Below are 24,911 nucleotides of genomic sequence, written 5' to 3'. Positions count from 1 at the left end.
CAGATTCCTCTCTACACAGCAACGCACATCGATACCATATAAACTACAAACACATTAACATTCAACTGGGCATCATCTAGAAGAAAGAAACGGGACAACTTAAAATTTACATTCTGTACAAACCCCTACTATTAATTAGCGGAGTGAAAAACTTGATTTTAAATGGGTTGCAAAAGTCCACATTGCATGGAAAATAGACAAATCTACTCTTTAAAAAAAAAAAAAAAAAAAAAAGAGGTCATGATTTGAAGACAAACCAAGAAGAAAAAAAACAAGTAAGGACAACTATTAGGGGATGTCAAAGCTTATGGCCTAATAGAATTTTGCACAACTATCCCAGGGGCTGCCCTCCTTTTAGTCCCATGTGGCCCAAACGGATTCCTACGGGTACCAACAGTGGAAAGTGAAAGTATGCTTTTCCGTATTTTCTATCATATCTTCAATGTTATAATGTTGGATTTTCATGTTAAACGTGACCAAAAATTCAAATAATGAGATAAACGTATTTTAGATAAATCCCTGTGAGCTAAAACGTTCAGATTTTCAACTGTTCTTAATGTATTACGCAACTCTAAACCGGCCTTCGATGATTGTTCATCTGCTCCAGGAAGGCAGGACTGGAGTGTTTTTTAAGCCAATTGTTAACATTGTTGCATGTAACTACATGCTACCGGCTACATGCTGCTATATTCTATTAGTGTCCACGGCTAACTATAGCAGCTATGTGGCTAACGGTAGTAAACAATGTCATCTGGGCTGCCAATGTTGAATTTTCCCCAATTCTGGATCGCATTACATGTCCAATTGGGTAGTGTTTGGTTCAGAAGCCTTTAGCTGTGATTTCTGATGTTACAAAGCGCTGCTTCGTTCCATTCCAATCTAATGTTAGCATACTGTTAACTATTAAGTAGCTGTATGCTAACGCAACATAATCTAATCATTTCCCACCGCCTTTGAGTGTGGCTGTTCTGAACAGGTGTGAACACGTTTGCCAACATATTGCTCAAACTAGTTTTTTCAGTGCATTCCCAGACCATCAAAACAACAGGTGATTTTTCTTTTCTCATGACATCAGCATGCTTGGAATTGTTGAACAATTTATGTTCAAACGTGTTTATGCCTAGCCGATTATCCTGAGAACCCTGGGTTAACCTTTTGCTCTGCTAGCATTGCCAGACCTTCCTCCAGCGCTGGTGCCGAGGAGGGTGTTGTTGGTCCACGCACCGCATTGTAGGTATGGGAGAAAAGCGTGGTTTTTATTGGCATTTCTTTAAACCAATAACAATCGTCTTGGCCAGCGCCAAGCCCTAGACACAATGACTATGTTTACAAGCTGTCAATTTTCGGTTATGGTCGGGTTAAGGTCACTGTATACATGGCATTTGTAATCAAATGGCAATATCCCGGCGAAACGGCGACGCACGGTTAGCGTTCTGGACGTAGCTCACGGACAACCTTAAGACGCAATAACTTTCGTTCACCTTCTTATAAATCTCACTATCACGGTATTTTCTGCCGTTCAACAAAAGACGATATATTCATGGTTTTCACCACACTAATAAAGAAATTGGTTTCCTCCTCGCTCCAAAACTGTGGTGCTGTGCTACGTCTCGCCATGTTTACCTCTACTTTTGTTTCATCTCGTATACTGCGGCAGGTTTTCTGCATTGACATACACATATATATATATATATATATATATATATATATATATATATATATATATATATATATATATATATATATATATATATATATATATATATATATATATATATATATATATACATATATATATATACATATATATACATATATATATATATATATATATATATATATATATATATATATATATATATATAAATAACTATATTATTATAGTTTATCATTATTATTATAACTATGTTTTCTGGCGCATACAAGAAGTTCCTCTACTCAAAAGACCAAGATTCCTTGCGAGGTAGAACATGCGCAGAACACAAATCAATGTTCCTTTGATGGGGATATGCCGATACACGTTATACATGACCAAAATTTCGGGTTAGAAAAGGTAACCCAGGTAGCATATTCGGGGTTTTAAAACCGGAATATGAGCATATTCGGTTTTTGCCGGTGTTTACATGGCCGTGGTGCGAACGGGTTATTGCTAATATTCCGGTTTTGAACGGGTTATTGGCTGCATGTAAACGTAGTTACTGGACGGTGCCTCTGCAAAATAGCCTCGGAAAGGAAATGGTTTTGTTGGAACGTGTATGTTGAAAAGTTTTTTAGAAAACTTAGATTGGACAGATAGTCTAGCTAACTGTCTGGATTTACTCTGCAGTTAGGAGCAGTTAACCATAATCCTCATAAATGGACCGGAGTTTAGAATGCCAACACAAAGAAAGCGGAAGGTGACGGACATCCGGCCTAAAAAGAGTCCAGCGGTATTTACGGCGGCACCTGAACAATCCTGGAAGTGGAACATCGTCAATATAGACTAACCTTTTGCTGACATGTCTTTCTGACAGCCAGTAGGGGATTCCAAAGCAGATAGCTCCAGTGGGTCAGAGCTTCACTTGTGGCTCTGAGTTGGGTAAAGGCCTTTTTTTGTATGAGGTTTAATCAAACACTGTCTAGTTGAAAATATCACATTGGGTATGTTCAAGTAATCATATTTATGGGCAGCAAAGAGCTAGAGCTGGCCACAAACCAAGAGGCCTTAATTAACATAACCACATGCTGCTCCCCACATAGTCCTGTCAGTGATTCCTTAGCACAAGGCTGGCTTTTTGGCTGCTGCTCCCCTGTCTAGAGAACTAGTTACTGCTAGTTCTCACCATGTTCAGAGTGATCACTTTAGTGAGGATATTTAAGAAAGGGGTCTGCCTTTTGCTGATGTCTCTTTCTGACAGCCAGTAAGGGGTGCCCAAGCAGAAGCTTCCCTTGTGGCTCTGGCTTGGGCAAAGGCTTAGCTTGGAACCAGGATCAGTCAAAGATTGGCATGTCTAGTTTCTTGAAAATGTCACTTTGTTTTTGTTAAACTCATTGGACCTGCACAAAATGAGAGCAGGCAGCACCGAGGACTATAATCCATTGTTTTTCCATACAAATAGTTCAAGATCTTTGCTTAGCAGAAAGGTAAGGCATGGTAATGCTACTGGGAATGGAGTCATGGGAGATTAAATCCCCATATTTTCTCATTTTTGTTTTGAAACTCAACACAGTAGTCAGCTTACATCTAGTAACAGTGTCAGGCCAAGAAAATGGGGGTAGGATATATAGGATAGAACAACACAATGTAATTCTGCTAAATAAATCAAAAATAATCATTATTAATTTCACTTGTTTTCTTTTTAAACAAATTGTATATCCAAATACAATACATATTTTCTATAGGCTCAGTCTGCCACTTTTTAAAAAAAACAATTCCAGTGCTGGTTCAATGGTATCAGAATTTTGGATAATCATCATGGAAACATTAGTTGGTCATGTGACAAGAGCTGGAAAAATTGGCAGAACAGGCAGCCAAGTAACAGTACTCTGATCCAATGGAATCACAATTGTCAGATTGAAAGCACTCTAGCCCAATGGATTGGGCCCCCCTTCTAGGCCCGCCCCTGGGGCTTGTTGGCCCACAGACACACACTTACTTGCAAATAGCAGGGAAACACTCCTGCAGTCCTTTCTTCTTCACCAGAGACCCTTCAATACAGTACATGATGATATCCATCACCTGAAGAAGAGGAGGTGAAGAGGGGAGGAGAGAAGGAGATGAGGAGGAGAGAGAGGAGGAATAGAAGGAGGTGGTGATACTTCCCATAATGTTGTTTTTTGAAATTTTGTATTGTAGCTATTGAAAATGAATTCAACATTTTTGACATGTTGGTAACGGTTTCTAAAAGCAATATATGCAAGTGGATTGATTTTACTGGGATTGTGGAGAATGCCATCTTCATAATTAGTAGTATAACATGTCATATGTAATGAAGTTTACCTCGACCAGCAGATCCACAACGTCGCCAGGCATTTTCTCTATCAGGATGTCAATCACTCGCAGTATCTCAGTCTTGGCTCTGGCCAGAGTGGTGGTGTGAACGTTCTGCTGCGACTGAGAGTTTGCCTGAGCTGCATTGTACCGATGAACCTGGAAAACAAACAGACGTATATATCGGTTATTACTGGAGAAAGCATTTGAGACCATTAACATTTGTAATTTAGCTCCTCAATTGGGTGTGCATGCTTTAGCTAAGTATGTTGTTTGAAAGATTAATAGATTCATTGAATAGTTGTCAACTATTCAATTAATCGCCAACTATTTTGATAATCGGTTTGAGTGATTTTTTGTATGAAAAAAAAATTCTCTGATTCCAGCTTCTTAAATGTGAATTTTTTATTTATTCACTCCTCTATGACAGTTAACTGAATTTCTTTGAGTTGTGGACAAAATTAGACATTTGAGGACGTCATCTTGGGCTTTGGGAAAAACTCACCGACATTTCTTACTATTTTCTGACATTTTATAGACCAAAAAACTAATCTATTAATCAAGAACATAATTGACAGGTTAAGTGACAATGACAATCACTGGTTGCATCCCTACTATGATATATAACAATCAGATTTGGGAGTAGCACGTTAGAAAAGTGACGCAATTACAGTAACGTATTCCTTTTTTCTGTAACGCAGTTATATACTGTAACGCATTACTCATACAATTTCGTTGTGTTATACCCATTACAATTTCCAGTAACGCGAGTAACAACGCATTTTAACCCGACATTTAGTGGTGTTTTGTTTTTTAAGAATTCACAAACATAGTGAAACATTTCGCCAAAGGAAAAAAAGTTTGTGAGCGTTATTTGCTGTTGCTGGAATTTGATGGTTGATACGACTGCAGAGACGGATATATTTGCGAGATGGAGTTATTGCGCGTTGAGGCGAGGTGCTGTCCTGTCTCTGTTCCCTTGGTCAGAGCCAGAACCAGAGATGGTAGGCTACGGACATCTGTCTCTTAACAGGTAACGGTACGTCAGTGGACAGCCGTGTCAGATATAAACATGTCGAGAATTAATGTTTAGGCTTGTTACACTAATAGCATTATATTTTATCAGCAGTGGAAAGTAGCCTTACTATACTATTGAGTATTTGCATTTTCTCCTACTCTATAGGGTACACGTTACTTGAAGGTATCTACATAAGAGTGACATGAACGTGTCAAACACTATAAACAATAGGGGTGGGGGAAAAAATCGATACAGCATAGTATCGCGATATTTTTCGTGGCAATACTATATCGATACACAGATGTCAAGTATCGATCTTTTATGATATATGTGTTAGTCAGCATGTCTGCTTGACAATCCCATTTTGCAGCAATAAAATGGAAGTGAGATCAACAGACAGAGAAATATATATTTTTAGATAAAACAGATAAATTGATAAAATTGTCCTTTGAGGACATCATTTGAAATTGGGAAACATTTGAAGTTGGAAATAAGGTAGTACATTGCAATATATCGCAGAATATTGCAATATTTTTAAAATCGCAATAATATCGTATCGTGACGTAAGTATCGTGATGATATCGTATCGTGAGGCCTCTGGTGATTCCCACCCCTAATAAACAAGTCATAAACGTTTATGACATAACGCTTCTTTTAGTGTCATTCGGTTTTTGTCATGACAGTGTCATGTGTCATGACAGTGTCATGTCACTCTTATGTAGATACCTTCAAGTAAAGTGATACCCTTTATAGTTACTACAATTCAGAGTCAAGTAACGGCCTCTGTTTTACATCACTATTTATTTTTATAGCTTTAGTTAGCCTACTTTGTAGATTCAAATTAATAATACAAAATAGTAGGCTATTAAAGTGGATAAAGATGAGACTTTAAGTCCTGTGATGTAATCCCCAAGCCAAGTCATACTTCTGCGGTTATTTTGGTGAAAGTAACTCAAAGGAACGCAAAAGTAGTGTAAAGCATTACAATCTAGAGACATTAATATTGTAATATAACTAATTTCGCTCAAATGACAGTAACTAGTAATCTAGAATGTATTACATTTTGGAAGTAACTTGCCCAACACTAATAACAATGTACTGCTGTGGACGGCGCCACAGAGCAAAATGTATTTTAGCCACCTAAAAAAACAATATCAGTTAAAGTGTAGGCTATATTGGTAATATTTTCACCGCTTTACCATGCGACCAGACAGCCCTTTCCGACGGGGAACTGAAACGGTTATATCCTCTTCCAAGCCACCAGACTCCTTTTATAATAACACCAACAAACTAACCGATCGAAGCAGTGGTAAAACTGCTCCCGTGTTTTGCGAGGTAAAATTACAGTTTTTGTCAAAGGAGTCTGGTGGCTTTGAATCGGCTTCAGTTTTCCATCAAAAAGAGCTGTCTGACAGCAAGGTAAAGTGGTAAAAATAAAATTGTCAACATAGCATGCACTTAAACTGATATTTATGTTTTTAGGTGGTCCTTATTTTAGGTGGCTAAATTAAATTTTTGCTATGTGCCCCTGTCCACAGCAGTACATTGTTGCTTCCAAGCCAGTACTCCTGCATGTTTCTCCAAAATGGGGGCGTACCAGCTTCCATCGACTGTAGGTAATATACTGACTATGGATAAGTACCTCATGCAACCCCAGTACAACACAACCCCACATATATAATCTGAAACTCTCACTTTAATCTGCTTCCAAGCTGGGTGTAAAATCCACAATCCATTTTATGAACAAGAGTAGCAAAATGACATTCCAAAGTTAAATTTATTTGTGGCTTCAGCAGTATGGGTTAGACAAATCAAGTGGGTATCTTCCAAAGTTTTATTCTTTTTAGTATAAAATTCCCTCTTCTTGTTACTATCCCTCCACCACAGTCAGCATGAAAACACTGGGCAAAACCAAAAGAGGCAACTTTGTACAAAAAACAGGGTTAGGTTACAGCAACACATTATATGTGAAACAAGTATATGGTGCCTGATGATTATTTGAAGCGGTTGTTTTTGAGGTTTGTGAAGTTGTTTGAACCGATTAGTCTCACCTCTCTAGCAATGGTGGTGATGAAAGCCGGTGGTCGAGCAGTAGCGATAAGAGAGAGGGCATGGCGGGCTGAGCGAGCGGAATCTGCCGGCGGGTTGAGGGGCAGACCCATGGTAACACTGTGGAGAGAGAAAGAGAGAATATTTTTTTCATGACAAATCAACATGGAAAGCAAAGATTTAAGTTAGGAGAGACGGAACAAGAGAGGGGGACAGAGATGCAGGTTTGGTTTTAGAAAATGGCAAAATATGTCTTTAAAACAGCTCACAAAAAAAGAGGTAAGCAGCATAAAATAGTTATTTTGCAAGTCACAGGTTAGTCTCAAGTCTAGACTACGAGGTTCCCAGTCAAGTCAAAGTCCTACACTTTGTTTTCAAGAAAGGTAATCCCGTTTAAAAATAGTACACAGCAACAATACATTTACAGAAATACTGACGACTTTTAAAAGTGCGTTCATTACTTTCAAATAAATAAAACTGCTCAGGTGTGTGTTTGTATGTTATCTGTAACTTCTGAGCTGTTTTTTGTTGAGCACAGTCTTAACATCTGGATGGGATATAAAGAAGTATCATCTGTTGTCTGTCTGCTTGTCTGAACTACCAAATGCATGTCACCCTTTCTCGTGCAACCTGATTGGCTGCCGTTGGATTGCTTTGCTGCATTTGCTGCTTTTATTAAACATAATTGATAATATTTGGTTGAGGGAGGATATTAAGTCATTCCAACTCAAACGGCTAAAGTCCTAGTGAAGTCACGAATCACTGGTGTTAAAGTCAAAGTACAAAGTCAACACTTCTGGTAAATACTGCATTTTGGGGGACAATTTTAAACTGTGGATTAATCCACATTTGGTGCTCTAGTGAATATTTGTGGCAGCAGGACGGTGTATGTGGGATTGAGTCAAAATAAGATACACTGTGTGTGTTCATAGTAGTGAAGGAATATGTCATCCATTGCAACAGTAATTTAGCTCTATGGCACAGAGGAAGAAGGTACTTGTTAGTAGATACATTCTTTGTTGGTTTTGGTCTTTTCATGGGATCTGTTGACAATAAGAGAAATATAGAATATCATGAGCAGTTTCCTTCATAGAGAGATTTTTATAATAATCTAAAGAGGGAGAGACACATTTAAATAGACAATTTTATAAAGAGCAGAAGAAAACGAGATTAACTGAGAGAAGTGGCAGAGAGATCGAGCCTTACGTATAAATGGAGTGAAGAGATTAGCGGGCAGCTTATAATGTCAAGGCTGAGTCAATGGGAGCCATTCACCAGACGACGGCATAATGGACTCCCACAATGCAACAGGAATTAGACACACACACCCTAACAGCTGGCCACACACCCCTCTGAGAGAGAGAGTGTGTGTGTGTGTGTGTGTGTGCGTGTGTGTGTGTGTGTGTAAGAGACAGAGGGAAAGAGAGGAGAGGCGAGCAAGGCCACCTTGTTAAGAAATGACTCTGGGGAGAGGGAGAAAGAGAGAGAGAGAGAGAGAGAGAGAGAGAGAGAGAGAGAGAGAGAGAGAGAGAGAGATGGAGGAACCGAGCTGAACAATTCATCTCCTCTGATTACAGATCACAAGCTACAGCACCTGTAATTAATGTTGGTAATATATTGGCAATATATCAGCAATATTGAAATGTTTAATTTCATTTAGAGGGGTGGCTGTAATTGGAAACAGTCACAATGTTGATGTAAGGCAGCAGGAGTGCAGGGAGCTAATTGTACTGAGAATCACTGAGGTTAATAACCAACGTTTAGAACGTGTAATAAAATAATCAGAGTTATTATTACAGTCCTAACACACACACACACACACACACACACTCCGTCACTGTCATTAATAATAAAAACAATTAGAAGCTAAAACTATATGTGGCCACTAATTAGGCCATTTGTACATAAAACTACAAAAAGTAATGCAATGTAACTTGTTTGTATTCCACATTTATTACTGTACGCCCCACATTGACTGCCGCTGTAGGGCAGCGACCGCTAGTGGCTGTTTTACTTTTGACCGGAGCACCTAATTTAAGACGATGAAAACTCGCGTAGGGAGGTCGTCGGGGTTACCAAAACACAGGACATTCAAACGGAGGAGCGGATTTAAACGGGCGTTTGAGTCCCGGAAGCACAACTTAAGGGGATCGGTGTTTTAACCCAAACTACAAACTTTTTTATAATTTTAACTAGTCGTCTTGGTGCCCGGTGACTTGAACCTGCATCACAGAGACCTTTTTGTGGTTGAACCTGTCACGTGACAGGTTGCAGTAACCATCACGTGATCAGCCGTGATTTCCTAAAATATCCTACGTATTGTTGTGAATAACGTTTTGTACAATGTCATACAAACCAGTTCATGAGAATGAGCTGCATGCTTTAGGTACACATTATTACATTACATATTACAACAGCCTGGTCATCTTCACAAAGTTTATAATGTTACACACACACACACACACACACACACACACACACACACACACACACACACACACACACACACACACACACACACACACACACACACACACACACACACACACACAAAAAAAAAAAAAAAAAACACCCTTTTGGTTACATTATCGGAATGTGTCAATTTAATTCCATTTTTATTGGTGAGGTTATAGCAAAAGATGGTCTTCTACTGAACATAAATTATATATATATATATATATATATATATATATATATCACATACATATACATACACATACACATATATATATGACACACAAACAAAAAGTAAAATTAAAACTAAATAAAAACTAAAATTGTCAAACTACAGGAATTCAATTTTATTTATAGTGTCAAATCATGACAGAAGTTATGTCAGGACACTCTACAGATAGGGTAGGTCTAGACCACACTCTATGATTTATAAAGACCCAACAATTCCCCCCAAGAGCAATTGTGATTGCTTAGTGTGGGGGCGATGATAAAACTTCCTTTTAACAGGCAGAAACCTTGAACAGAACTTGGCTCCTAGATGGGCAGCCATCTGCCTTGACTGGTTGGGAGAAGGAGTGAGGGAGGGGGAGAGAGAGAGAGAGAGAGAGAGAGAGAGAGAGAGAGAGAGAGAGAGAGAGGATAAAACCTATAATAATTATAGAAATATGACTCATAATAATTATAGCAGTGGGAATAATTGAATGAAATGATAAAACGCTGCAATTACAGTAGCAGTAAAGATAATAGAACTATGATTAATAATAATACTAATAATAGCAACAGTGGGCGTCGAGCCAGTAAACTGGATTATGAAATCAGATTGAAATTGTTCAACTACTGAATTTACAGTATGTGGAGCTGACAAGAAACGCACACGCGTGCGTGCACACACACACACACACACCCACACAGTGTTCAGTGTGTGAATCTGACAACATGACTGCATTCACAGCCAGTATCACGCTGACATTATCCAGTCAATACTGAGTCACACACATACACACAGTGAGGATTGGAAGTATTGATTTGTGTGTGTGTGTGAGGGAGGACTGAATAACCTCGATCACATGTTGAGAGTCACTGCTGCAAAAAACCTAGACTGTGTATATGAAAGACTGACTGTTTACTGACTGGATGGTTTAGTAACCGACATGCTCACTGACTGGTTTCATAATTGGTTTACTGGCTGGTGTGCTCATTTATACTAGCTTCTTTCAACCGGGGTGCTGTCTGTCTTTGTCAGGGGTGCTGTAGAAATGCACAAAAAAAAACTATAACTACAACTTAACTACAACAAAATGCAGATCATTTGGCACCTCATGTTTAAATTTGTCTCACATGCTCTTTTCCTGAAGTCATAACATCAGGGTCAGTGGGCTACTACGCAGTATGGAAATAGCATACAGTGCGATACAGTGTTGTTGTTTTTTTCATTACCGCGGGATGCACGCATGGAAGTATAAGAGGTTTACCGAAGCGTTCTGTGCACTCAAGCTGTACAAAAGAAACAAATCAATAGCACGGGTATTAAAAATAGGACACACAATGAGCGAAAAAACAACACAATGAGAAAATCCTAAAGAGATGAAGATACACATACTAGTAACAAAAACAGGTTGATAATAATGGAAACAATTTTAAGATATACAAAGCCATACACCAAGAACGTCATTTTTTTAAAAGAAATATAAAATAATAGCAAGGTGAAAATTAGGTAAAATTAATAAAAGCTGGTATAAATGAATAGATATCCATTCTGGACAAACATGCCACTTCGCCAAAGCCAGGCAGGATCCGACCTGCGTCATGATGGAAGTGTGGAGAGACCCCTAACACAGGTTTTATTCCACGTCACTGTGTTGCTCTAACTGGGATATTATTACTGGGACTAACTGGTTTTGTCAGAGTTTCTGAGTAAACTGGATGTGTTTTTTTACTGACTGGTTCAATGGCTGGCTTGACCCTCAATGGTTCAATGACTCAGTATGGTGCCTGTGGCAACCCACTCGCCATCTGCTCTATGGCTGCATGCACACTGTCCGCAAAAATTATTCCCAGTAACGGTCGTACTTGCGGGAATTGCCATTGCTCTCTAAGACCGCAGTGAGCGCTGCGGAGAAACCTGATTGCAGCACACGGTAAGGTTGCTGTTAAAGTAAAAAAAAAAAAAAGCAGCATGTTGGCATTCAGGCTGTCACGGCCGTCACCTCACAATGACCGGTACCCGGCTCACAGTTTCGTAAGACATCATACAAACCTGCTCATGAGAATGCGTGGTGCCATTGTACAGTATGTGTGTTTTGTACTTGCTTTGTTGTTCTTCTTGTATTATAAACACATCGATCAAGGGCCATTAGATATCCGGGCCAAGTTTCAGGATTGCATTTTGGCCAATGTGTTCCACCTTTTTTACTTCCAAGGACTGTTTACCTGCATGTAACCAAAGCCCGCTCAAATGTGATTGATCAGTAGTCAATATTACTTAGACTACAAATGGAAACCAGAACGCTTCCGATACCAAAATCTTGTCCCGTTGCCTACGGATTCTGCATTCCTATGCAGACATCAGTTTATAGAGATTACTTATTCACTGACTGACTTTTACTGGTTGGTTGGATAAAAGGTTTAGAGGATGATGGGTTTTCTCAGTTATTTACTGAATGGATGGTTTGTTGGCTGGCTGGGATACTGACACATCAGATAGTTGACTGACCAATTGAATAACTGGATATTACTGACTAATTCACTGGATGCTTTGTCTCGCATTGCCCGATCCACAGCGCTGTGGCGTAAGGTATGGCTACACCACACATACATTCTGAGATAAGATAGAAAAACGTCCTTGGTTGTTTGCATTTCTTTAAACCAATTGTGTGAAAATAGACATGAAGTATGTTTTTACTTACATGTTTTATTGACATTTTGAATACTGAATCAAAGATCACTCGCATCTTTCCATTGACTTTGTATGCTGTTGTGGTGCCCCTAAAATACTACTTAATAAAGCAGTGTGAGTCATCTCTGACTCATGCGTGATCATTATAATCAACTGACATAACTGTTATAAGTTATTCATTTAAAAATAAACAATAAAGCCACCCCAATCAGTTTATCAACATTATCAATTGATGATTTAATGTAACCAGCACTCATCACTATTCCTAAACTAAACATTGATTTTAACATTATTGCCATTATTATTGTTAGTTGTAGTAATTGTGTAGCATTTCAGGTGGAATTACACAGATGGATGATGAATGGTCAAACAAATCCACCACCAATTGTTTTTAACAGAACTTACTGTATGCAACTCCCAACTCCAATGTGTCCAGACTGTTCCTTATGTTTAATATTTTGTGAGAATCTTTAAGTCAGAGTCCGTTCAAATTCTGCTCACTTTCTGTTCCACTAACATTGGATTGTGTTGTTTACTCTTCTACACACACACAGTGGCAGCAGACATATTTATACTCATTTAACCAGACTGACCCAGCTCGAGTTTCAGCTCTAATAGGATCAACTTATGTTGGCCAGTAAGATTTTAGAGAGGAAGACACAACACACAACACAATTCTTTGTACCAAACATGAGAAGATGCGACTGAATTACTTTCTCTGTGACCTCTGACCTCATACAAAATGCTACATTAGCTTAACCACAACCTCACTAGGACTGTTTGAAGGCAGCCATAACCTTTGACCTGCTCTCTGCTGGATGTGATGTTGATGGTTCAGGAGGCAAAGCAGACTGCTGCTGTCAACATCTGTGGTCTAACACCAACTTCTGACTGGGTCATCTCAGTAAGTCATCTGATGTAAGTCATATATGATCAGATAAATCAACCTAAAGTCTGCCCTTACACGGACATCCCACAGAACAAATTGGAATATGGGCGATAGGTAGGCTATGATTACAGTTGTGTCGACACCGGTCTAGGCTGCCGACTGGCTTGTGCCTGGGTTCTCTGTCAGCACATAAACATATCTCTATCTTTAGTTTAGGATAGGACAACAATCTAAAGGGTTCACACTCTAAGGAGAAGGAAATTACTTAACAATCTGACCACTAGTTTGGCTGGTTTCATGATACCACATGAACACAAACAAACACACATGCACACAGACAGAGGACTAACATGTCTGAGCAACGCAGACATCGTTACATCATCATAATGCCCTGCAATCAGATTACAGCCTGGCTTCCATATCTCAGTGTGTCGGCTGTATAATTGTGTGTGTGTGTGTGTGTGTGTGTGTGTGTGTTGTGTTTATATCTATAGGCAGGCTGTTGTCTGTACTCTGGAATCTGAGAGGGAAGACTGAGCAGTCGAACAGACAGACACTAACAATAAATAAACCAATCAGTTCCTGAAGAGAAACTGAGAATACAGAACCGCTGAGATACACAGTGTCTCAAGTCATTTCTCAAGCTCTTTCTTATTGTTTAAGTGGCATTTGTTGACTATATTTCAACATATAGCACACCCTGCAGGATTTCTTGGACATACAGTATTTCTTGGCAGTTAAAAAGGAAAACTTTCTACACACATTACAAAATATTGGATAACGTATAGAGATGCCACTGTTAGTTTACTTCCACCTACAAAATTCTGATTTCTAACATACATTTCCTCAGGTCCTCTTATTTTATATATCTATGTACAGTGTTTATCTATTTTAGAATTTTGAATAGATAATGTTAGTAATTTATGAATAACATTTTAGTTTGTGTGTGTGTGTGTGTGGCCGTGGACTCACTTGGCCAGCTGCTTCTCGGCGTCAGCACAGAGCTCCAGCAGCCCCATGAGCACCGCTGACACGTCCATATACGGCTCCCACACGGTGAAGCCTCGGCCAATCAGATCGATGGCGGTGCGGCGGATGGTGCTGTGGGGAGGCAGCTTGGGGCTGGGGGGCTGCAGCAGCAGGAAGGTCAGCGCCTTACCTTCAAACGGTAGAAACGGTAGAATCAGTGTAAAGCCAAATAGTCGGGAGCTTGATGTTACTACGTACGCGGTAGCACTGTTGGAGGTTGAATCTAATGCTACAGCACATTTTATGTGACTTAATCATTTCATTTCACAATTTATTTCTCTCCTTATGTTGCAGGAGTGTATTATATTACGACCAAAAGATAATTAAAATGTGATAAAGAAGGATACATTCAAATTTGAGACACTGCAACTGTATCAGCCACCATCATGCCTCTTATTTTCCATTTTCATGATCTTTTCTGAAATAGGACATTAAATCTGCAATTATGCGTTTAATTATATTGGACAGTACACATTGAACACTACCATAAATGTAAATGCACCAGAGGGTTAGCCTATATTGCATTCTCGAAACTTTTTTTAACAGATTATGGTTAAAAACCTGACCGTATCAGCAAGTCGCAGCCCTGCTCACTGCAGCAACCTGGCTGTAAACATGCAATTTTCATGAAGAAATCATAACTTAAAGAAATAATATAAAATATTTCAAATGAGGTTCTGGTAAAAGATTTAACATTGGCACACACACACACACACACACACACACACACACACACACACACACACACACACACACACACACACACACACACACACACACACACACACACACACACACACACACACACACACACACACACACGATAAAGACAGCGCTCATATGGAGGTCACATCATAGCTGACCTGACATTTGAGCCAGTCTCTGTGGGGACAGACTGACCATTAAGGCTCCTGAAAATACCCCCCTCCTCCCACACACGCATGCACACACACACACGGTCCAGAGTTTTTAGCAGAAAATCCCATGCATATAAATATGCTTAGTTATCATACATGAACTGGTCTTCTATTTATGTATTCAAAGTGAGTGATGTACATGCAGAATATTCTGGACTGCAACTGCGTTGTATTGCTGTAGCATACTTTTTCTTTTCTTCTTCTACTGCTTCAGTTTCATTGTATTTTTATTTGAAATGTAAATGCTAAAACAGTCCTAATATGAAGAAACAGATAATATAAAAGAGATCATTTACTATAAGTATTTATAATCCTGTGGTGGCTCTTAAGGTCCTCCAGTCTCCAGACACACAGAGCTAATGTCATCATCTGGATCTCCTGGCATTTAATCATCAACCCGCCTTAAATGGCAAACCCCCCTTCCTTATTGGTTTATATCTACACAGACACAGCATATGGATGGGGCTATGAAAGATATAGCTAGAGGCTAACCATGTTAGCATTGCTGGGTACGACTGTTATAATATATACCGGCAACGACAGATAGAGCGCTAACTGTGTTAGCATCATTGTGCTACGTTGTTATGGGTGACATAGATGGACATCTCTGCGCTAACATTGTTAGCAGCTATGTTGTAGCTGTTTGCAAAAACACAGAGTCAAACATGCAGGATGGGCGTGTTGATAGCGTGTTGTGACTTAATCAGTGATAGGTTGGTGAACTCTGACCCTTAGCTGGCGATCAACATAGTGAGCAAACACCAGTAAGCGCTTGAATCAATCAAGTTTTTGTTACACACATCAATATACATACAAACAGTGGACTAAAAATATCTGCAGTGATGTAGGGTTGAATGAATTTTGACCTCCACTTAGTTACCGGTATTAGTACAAATCATTATACCATTCCTGTATGCTTTTTCCACTTAACTCTCTTGAAATGCACCAGTTTGATTCCATTTAGTATCAAATAGCCTGGGAGTTTCCCATCTTCTATTTTCACTATTACAATGATGTGTATATATGTGTATTGTTTTGAATGTGCCTTTGTTTTTTCTGTTGATACTATTGATATACAAATAAAGGTTTTACTATTATTATTTTTAACTACAAAGAGTTTTAACTGGTGAAATACTGATACCTCTACAGTCATTGACCTACATAAGCAAACATCACTATTAGCCAGTTAAAAGGAAGCAGTAGGAGATTTTATTTTTTACATTATATTTTGTGGTTAGGGCTGATACTGGGGCAGAATCAATAAACAGAAAAAGAAAAGAATTCAGGCTGAGAGCCTCAGACAGGATAAGGCAGTTAGAAAATACTGAAACGCGTTGTTTTGGTCTTTTTTTTTTTTTATTTGCTGAAATTAAAACAAATAGAGAACACCAGCCTTTTTCTTTGAAAAATTCAAACAAATATGTTCCCAGGATCTTTCTTAAAATATAAAAAGAAAAAATAATGGTCTAAATAATGAGGCCTAAATGTGCAACGTGCAACATCTGTGTAGTATAGAATATGATAAATGCCATTTTCAAACTTTGCCGTTCTTCTAGTGATAGGAAATCAATTTAACATTAGTTTCAAATAAACTGATAATCAATAAATAAACTGTGTAGGTGACTGTGTGGGAGGATGGGATGGCATTATAATTTGGGGGTCATGGGGCAAGAGGTCATCAGTCAAATTTAAACCCCTGACATTGTTAATGTGTGTGTATGTGCTCTTCACACAGTCAACCAGCGGACTCCCCCCCCCCCCATCACAGAACAGGCCTCAGAGGTTATGAGGTCAAAGTTCAACGCTGTGAGCAGTGACAGTGACTGTGGGTGGGCAGGTGTGTGTGTGTGTGTGTGTGTGTGTGTGTGTGTGTGTGTGTGTGTGTGTGTGTGTGTGTGTGTGTGTGTGTGTGTGTGTGTTGTCGTGGAAGTTTTCCTATGAAGCAGCAGCGTTTAGAAATATCAATGATCAAAATGAATAACGACTGTTTGAGTATTTATTTACATTTGCAGAAAAACGAGAAAACACAGTTTCAAAGGTACACGCACCACAACTGAAAATGTCTTTCTAACCTAAAGTCTAAACATCCACACATCATATAGTGAAAACCTCTGTTAAGCCACCCCTCTAAATGTATCTTCTAGCATGGCCATAGTTGATCACCTTCCCCTCTGCTCCTGTTCTTTTCATTAGCCTAAACAACAGTTTATCTCAGGAGGCAGAAGGAGACACGGTTTGTGGCCTTCTCGACTTCGTCTGCTAAAAAAGCCAACAATGTGAGAAGGTTCAAACTAGTAAAACTAAATAATTCTACTGGGCTATAGTTCACGGTTGCCAACTATTTCACTTGGAGCCTTTTGAATCTACACATGAAGAAGCTAAATCTTGTGGCGTTATAAAACAATCATTAAACCAATGGTTAATATCATTAAACAAATGGTTAAAATAAAATTTGCCACCACAGTGTGTGTGTGTGTGTGTGTGTGTGTGTGTGTGTGTGTGTGTGTGTGTGTGTGTGTGTGTGTGTGTGTGTGTGTGTGTGTGTGTGTGTAATGAACCTGACACCCACATTTGCACATAAAAGCCTCTATTATTTTTTGTCCTGGACTGTTAAAGATGCCAGTAACAATCAGTGCTGTAATTGTCCAGATCGAAATTCAAATTTACAACCCCTCCCCTCTAGTCAGTGAGCCGGAAGTGAGACACGTAAAGGACTCGGGTCCATTTCTCAAAGCGGACATCTTTGTTTAAAGGCAGTCTCAGACCCGAATTAACCAATAGCTATTGACAAAGCATCAGCTGGCTATAATGAGCTGTTAGTTAGAGCAGTAAACATGTCACATTAACACAGAGAGGGTGATTAGAGCAGGAGGAAGAGGGGGAGGAAGGAAGGAAAGAAAGAAGGAAGGAAGGAAGGAAGTAGGGAGGAATAAAGGAGGGAGGGAGGGAGTAGGGATTGTGAGATAGTGACAGATTGGTGATGTCTAAAGTTTACCAGGCCGAGTCGACCACTAACGGGCTTTCTACCCCCCCCACCTCTCTTCCTCTGTTTGAGCATAAATGAGAGGTGAAGGTAAATCAATGCTGGGGACTTGATTAGTAGATGAGAGCCGGATCGGACTCAGTGCAGGGAAAGGGAGAGAGAAAGAATTAAAAAGAATAAGAGTCTGAGTTTGAGTGAGAACGAGAGATGCTGTGTCTATCATGAATATCTATAGGTTAAAAACTAGAAAAGTAGTATTTGGTCAACAACCACAGCATACATAAAGAATACCTGTGTAAAACTCCACCACTAACTGGCAGCTAGCAAATTGGCTAGCTTTGGCTGACTATTGTACTGTCTACCATTAGCATAATCCTAGCTAACTAGCATGTTAGCAGTTAGATCACCAGCTGCAGCAGTTCGCCAACTAGCACTGCAAGAAGTCTCTACTGTACATCAAGCTTCAAGCACCTTCACCTATTTTGGGAGGACGCACAAATTTCACTGTGCCAATTTCGGGTGTGACAAGGTACTTAAACCTCAAGTTTTGCTAGCCAAAGTTAAGTCCAAAATGCAGCTATACTGAAATGTTTAAGAAGTTATTAAAAAAATATCCAAGTAATCTATGGTCAGTTCAAGATTAAGCTACTGTTACCATTACTAGGTTTCATTATTTGCTAATCATTAATCATTTAAAATATTGGATTGCCAGGATTTAGCTAACTACCTAAAAGCCGGAAATGTTGCTAACAAAATACTAACCCTAAAAAGTTGCTGATCACAACTATGGACAAAAACAAAACCCAAAACAAGTAAAACATCACAACAAATATTTGCTAACCAAAATCGATAAAATGAGAAATCAGAAAAGTCTTGAAAAAATAAATAAAATGATTTGCACTTTTCACTGCCATGATGACAAACATATTAACCACTGCTTAGATTATATGGCTAATTGGTTAATTTGAGGTACTTGGTTACTTTAAGAATATATGTTCAGAAACCTCTCAGCCAGCAATGGCTGGGGTTGGGTAACGTTACCGAACTCTGTACTTTTTTGGGTACCTACCGAATTACGTCGGTACTACCGAGGACCGATTCACGTTAAAACAACGTTACCACTTCCACCTACGGTTAAACAGTGAGAACACAAGCGGCATGCCATTCTGACGACCGGCACAGGTCGGTGTAGTGAGCAGCATGTGCTGCCAGGGGAACGGTTTATTCCGCTGTACCACAGTGGCATGCCATCAGCCACTGGCAAATACCGCTGTAGTGAGTGGCATGTGCCACCAGGGGATTAGTTTATGTCCATGTACCACAGTGGCTGACTACTTTTCACCACTGGTTTGGCAGGGGAGAGGAAGGGGTTTTATGTTGTGTGGAGTGTAAAATCTTCTAAATAAATAACAAAATGTTCCAAGTAAATAGGATAAATAGGTGTGGAATTATTTGTACAACTGAACTACATCTTTTGTTATTACAGAGGGAAAATACCGTTGGGTACAGGAACTGAATTTCAGGTACCGGAAAAAATGTGAACAGTAGCCAACCCTAGCAATGGTGTCTGACTGCCCCAAAATGACTGTAGATAAGTTTTGATCAAAATTTAGAGCAAATTTTAGATGAATTTCCTGACAATTAATCCAAAACGGAAATTAATGTGTGTTTCCCTGCACTACTGTTGCACTAATATTAGGAGTAGAGCAAGATAATCAGTTGGTGGTGCTAATTCTCCAGAGAGTAGGGCGCAATGAGATGGTGTCATTAAAAGAGCGCTCGGCAAACCTCAAACAATGTTTAGTTTCCATCACCTGCTTGTCCCTGTTCTATTTTCTACAGTACAAAATAAAACTCAATTTCCAATCTGCTCTCATGAATGTTTTAAAATGCCACCGTTCACGGTGAATAGGCCTCAGAGGGCACTCAAGGTATTTTGACATTTACTGCGAGCATTATTGTCCAGAGATGATACACAGATGTACAGTTTGTCTCTTTTATCCTGTCCAATCACATCCTCCCTTTCCTCTGTCTTCATCTGTCCATCTGTCCTTCTGTCCTTCCTTAAGCTCAATCTCCCCCTCAATTTTCCCTACATTTCCCCCTTCGCCATATGAAAACATCAATCTATACTCCGCTGCATAGACTACTGTACCTTCCCACTCTCTGGGTGGACAGCTCTCATTCATCACACACACACACACAGCGCAGTACGCCAACAACAACGATCCATCTTTCAATTTTATAAGAGGAGAGAGAGAGAAGAAGGGGGAGATGGAGAGTGGAAGGAGGGAGAAAAACATCTGACTGAATGAGAGCTGGAAAAAGAACAGAGTAAAAAGAAAAGAAGGATACAACAGAGGAAGGGGCAGGAAAAAAAGCAGCATAATAACACATGAGAAAGGAACAGTGGAGAAAGAATAAAGAAATTTCCTCAAATGTCCGCAGACAATCTGTAAAAAAACGCTTTTTATTAAGTAATAACATGTTTTAAAGGGTTCAGCTACTCTGTGGGGTCAGTTAAAGGAGCAGGTTGCTCCAACAATGCAAGCACAGCCTTATAAAATTTAAAATCTATATTCTGCTTACGATATTAGCGTGATGTGCATCATGGCCGCCAATTGGCGATATCTTATACAATTCAGTAGTTACAAGGAAAATGGTGACAGTCAAGGTCTTTATGCAGGTCACTGTCCAGGAGAACAACCTCTATGATAGCACCTGACAGTGTAGCATCACGTCTCATGAATGTATTCTCTCGTCCATCTCTAAGACTGTCACATCGCCTTGACCACCTCACATTTTAGTCCCAGACAGCTTTGCTCAAGCATGACTTTCTGGCATCTAATGTCATGTCCAAACATCAAAGTTGTCAATAAATGGAGCAGAACATATGAACATATTTCTTTATATGAAAATGGGCAAATTTCCCAAACTCACACCTATTCATGAACAAGTTTGTGCAGTTGAGCTGGATTTGAGCAAACCTCACTGTAAACAGCAAAAGGCTTAAGATAAGAATACAATAATGTTCTCGCATGAGGCTTATTGTTTTTTTAATGAAAAATGTATGGGGTATGTATTGGGTCTTAGTCTTGTTAATGTATTCTTTGATTCCTGATTTAAATGAATTGTTTCTAATTTTATATTGTCTTTTATCTGGGCAAAGTTCTAGTGTGACTACTTTTTTTATTTTAAGATTATTTTTTGGGCATTTCCGCCTTTAATAGATAGGACAGTTAGATATGAAAGGGGAGAGAGAGGGATAAGACATGCAGGACCTTCTGCGTTGAGGAATAAACCTCTATATATGTGCGCCTGCTACCAACTCAGCTAACCCGGCCACACCTAGTGTGACTACTTAATGTTAAGACAACATTAAACACAAATGATGTTGAGAAGTTTGGTTTATTCTGTTAAGTGAATAAAATGTATCATAAACGATCAAAAAGTCAGATGGTTTAGTGAAAGGTTTTAAAAGGGTGGAGCTCTACCAAGGGATCAATAAGTTGTTTTTATCGTGTGTGTGTGTGTGTGTGTGTGTGTGTGTGTGTGTGTGTGTGTGTGTGTGTGTGTGTGTGTGTGTGTGTGTGTGTGTGTGTGTGTCCAGTGAGTCCACACAGGTGAGATGACCACTGTGTACAGGGCCAACATCACGTTTCACAGTCTATCAGTGAGAGTACAGGCTCTGTCACTGGGTGGATGACCCCTGAGGCAGCCAATCAGAGCTCAGGGGCAGCAGGATGGAAGAGCAGCTCTGCTTAGTGCAGGTTTGATGCCCACCAAGGTCCAACGCTGCAGGCACAGCTTGGTACAGGCTGGGCCCAGTGAGCGTGTGTGTACGTGAGTGTGTGTGGAAGTCAGTGCCAAGCTCCTTAAGGTGTCAAGCTTGGAGGGTGAAAATCAATCCCATCTCTCTCCTCACCGCTAATCCAACACTGAAGTTTCTACTTTGTCAGCTCAGTTTGGAAAAATCATGAATCTGGACCAAAACAGAAACCACTGAACATTTCAGTATCTGTCTGAAGGTAAGAGATGTGTTCAAAGTAGTCCTGTAGCAGTCCTGTGAGGCCACACATATATGCACAGGTACCTAATATGTTATCTGGTCACGAACCCAAAGACTAGACAAAGCAATCAGTGGTAAGAAACCAAAAGGTGGTCGAGAAGGTTTCTCTGTCTGGCAATAATGGAGATACAGAATATAGCCCAATAGTGCAAGTAAGACATTAAAAAGATGAAACAAATTATAGGAAAAAAGGATTACAAAGAAAGAAAATCAATAACTGTATCAGCGCCACTTCTGCCACTGTTTTCTGTCCCACAACCGCTGACTTCACTTGCAAATAGTACGTCTCCTTTTACTGACACATGGCCGAAACATCCCTGTTTGTAAAATGCAGTCGAAATGCAAGAAGAGCATTGCAGATCGATTTTTTATGATTTTTGCAATATATAAGAAAAGAGACATGTTTAACATGAAAACAGGAAAACATTTTGGCCAATCTCATGCACTCAAATAACAATCTTTATGGGGGGGACTGGTTTATATTGGTCTATACACCTAACAGGGTGGAACATTTTGAGCTAAGTTAGCCTTACCTTCTGCTTATAACTTTAGTGCACCTGACTCCTGGAACAAATTACAGCACTTCCTTAAAATCAACTCACTTGTGCCTTTTGGACCATTTAGAAATCTGGGTTTAAACCTGCAAACTTCTACTTGTAATTGCTTTACATAATTGTAATTTATTTTGTATCTTTATTATCCTAATTTATTTATCAAATCATTTTTCCAATTCAGAAAGTTTTAGTGTCTATTTTTCGTATGATGGTGTCGCTTCTTTTCTTTGTTGTTTTGTTTTTGTCTTTGTAATTTGTCTCTATGTCATTGTAAATGATTCAGATTGATTTCATTCAAGATTATGACAAACAGATTAACATCATGAAACAGACTGAAAGATTAGGCTCACCCTACTTTGCTCCTTTGTGTTCCCTCCAAAAAAAAGCATGTCACTTCCTTAAAATGGTCTAAATGGAATTGTAGTCTTTTTTATTTTGAAAGGCAAGAAACTACTACTAACAGGGTGGAAAATGACTTCACTATAGTTCTTTATATACAATCAGACAGAGTTTAACATGGCAATAATTTAAGTTGAATAAATTAATGATTATTTTGAGTATTTTATAATTGTATGGCATCATGCATTGTGAAAATGGTAGAATCAAGCACATGAAGGAAAAAAAATGTTGCTGCATAACAGGAATGATCCAAACATGGCAACGAGTGTGTTGTCTCTGTACATACATGTGTGTCTGGCCAGTGAGTAGTTGGATGACCCTCCACTTGTCAGTCCGAAGCCCTCAGGCGCCTGTCCGCCGGCTCGAGCCCGTGCTGAACCCTTTGGAGGTTCGATCTCAGCGCCAAACTCAGCCCCGATGACCCCCAGCAGCACGATGGCGGTGGCTTGTTTACGGCGCTCCTCGTACGAGTTGGAGATTTTCTTGGCGTTTGGTGGAAGGTTGGACAGACAGCCTGGCAGAGACAGAGAGAGAAAGAATAAGTGTCTTGTGGTGGTTCCTGTTGATTTAACAGTGTTTACCCTGTTCTCAAAACGGGAAGTTCCGAACTTATTTTGTTACTTAGTTCTATACGTAAGTCACATGATGAGAGCTCCATGTCAACTGAGCAAACTCCATTCACTGATGAAGACCCTGAGAGGTGATGAAAGCTCTGAAAAAAAGCTATTATTTTGTCACCCTGTTACAAGTAAAAAGTAACTTTTAAGCTTAATGATTAAACATCCCTGTGTATTGCATAGTTGAAATAATCTGCTTTAAGTTACATAAAAGTACATTTTAGTTTGAGGAAATCATCATTTACCAAAGTCAAGAAACAATTTTCATGCTCACAATCCCAAATTTTGAGACCCCTTTGTGCTTCTTCAGCACCCCACAGCCATTGCAGATCCCAGACAACATGATAGTGGGTCCCAACACACAGAATTTGCTGTTTGGCCCCTGCTGATGCACCCAACCAAACAACAACCAATTCACATATTTTCAATCAACAAAGTCATAACATTGTGATTTGCGTCATATCCCAAATGTGCCTCCTGCAAATATGAAAAACCATGAATGTTAAAACACTAAAACTGCCAACAGCTCCACATAATGTCCATCAAATGAAAAGGAGAGATCATTAAAATGCAAAGCTGCAGGACCTGAAACACAAATCTGAACTGTAAATGCTGCTTTCAACACACTTTATTGATTTTGGTGACTTACTAAAGGTAGATAAGTTAAGAACATTTGCAGTTTATTTTAAAAGGTCTAAAGATACTGCTCATCTGCTTATTTCTTTCCTTCTTTCTCCATCCTACTTTAAGAGATGATTTAGCTGAATAGAGAGAGCGTGGGGGACCACCGTTCTCATTTCTTTCTTTTCTTCCTTTTCATGGTGAAAGGTGGTTAAAAAAACAGCAGGCCTGTAAGTCTCCAGTGGGCCGATAACAACTGAACAGGCACACTTCTATTGTCCTGGTATTAACCATTACATGCACGCACAGCACGCACAGCACAGCACATGCACACGCACACACACAAACAAAGGTTTCCATTTGCACGTGTCCAAGAGCCTTCCAGAGCTGTGTTTGCACTGTGACTAAAGGCTTTTAGCGGGACAATGAGACGTGTGCCTGTGTGT

At 39.4% G+C, this 24,911-nt stretch overlaps 1 protein-coding gene across 1 annotated transcript in view; it reads right to left on the bottom strand.

The window, feature by feature from the left end:
* LOC120545634 (WD repeat-containing protein 7) overlaps positions 1-24,911 on the bottom strand; it is a 151,384-nt gene that overhangs the window by 14,506 nt on the left and 111,967 nt on the right. Inside the window, exons 23-27 of the mRNA XM_039780167.1 lie at positions 23,514-23,741; positions 14,249-14,435; positions 7,040-7,157; positions 3,980-4,129; positions 3,636-3,718 (exon numbers count right to left, since the gene is read on the bottom strand). Coding sequence (XP_039636101.1) covers positions 3,636-3,718; positions 3,980-4,129; positions 7,040-7,157; positions 14,249-14,435; positions 23,514-23,741 — 766 coding nt within the window. The remainder of the gene's footprint in view (positions 1-3,635; positions 3,719-3,979; positions 4,130-7,039; positions 7,158-14,248; positions 14,436-23,513; positions 23,742-24,911) is intronic.

The sequence above is a fragment of the Perca fluviatilis genome, chromosome 17 (assembly GCF_010015445.1).
Source record: "Perca fluviatilis chromosome 17, GENO_Pfluv_1.0, whole genome shotgun sequence".
Classification (NCBI taxonomy): Eukaryota; Metazoa; Chordata; class Actinopteri; order Perciformes; family Percidae; genus Perca; species Perca fluviatilis.
This window is presented reverse-complemented; position numbering and strand designations above follow the sequence as displayed.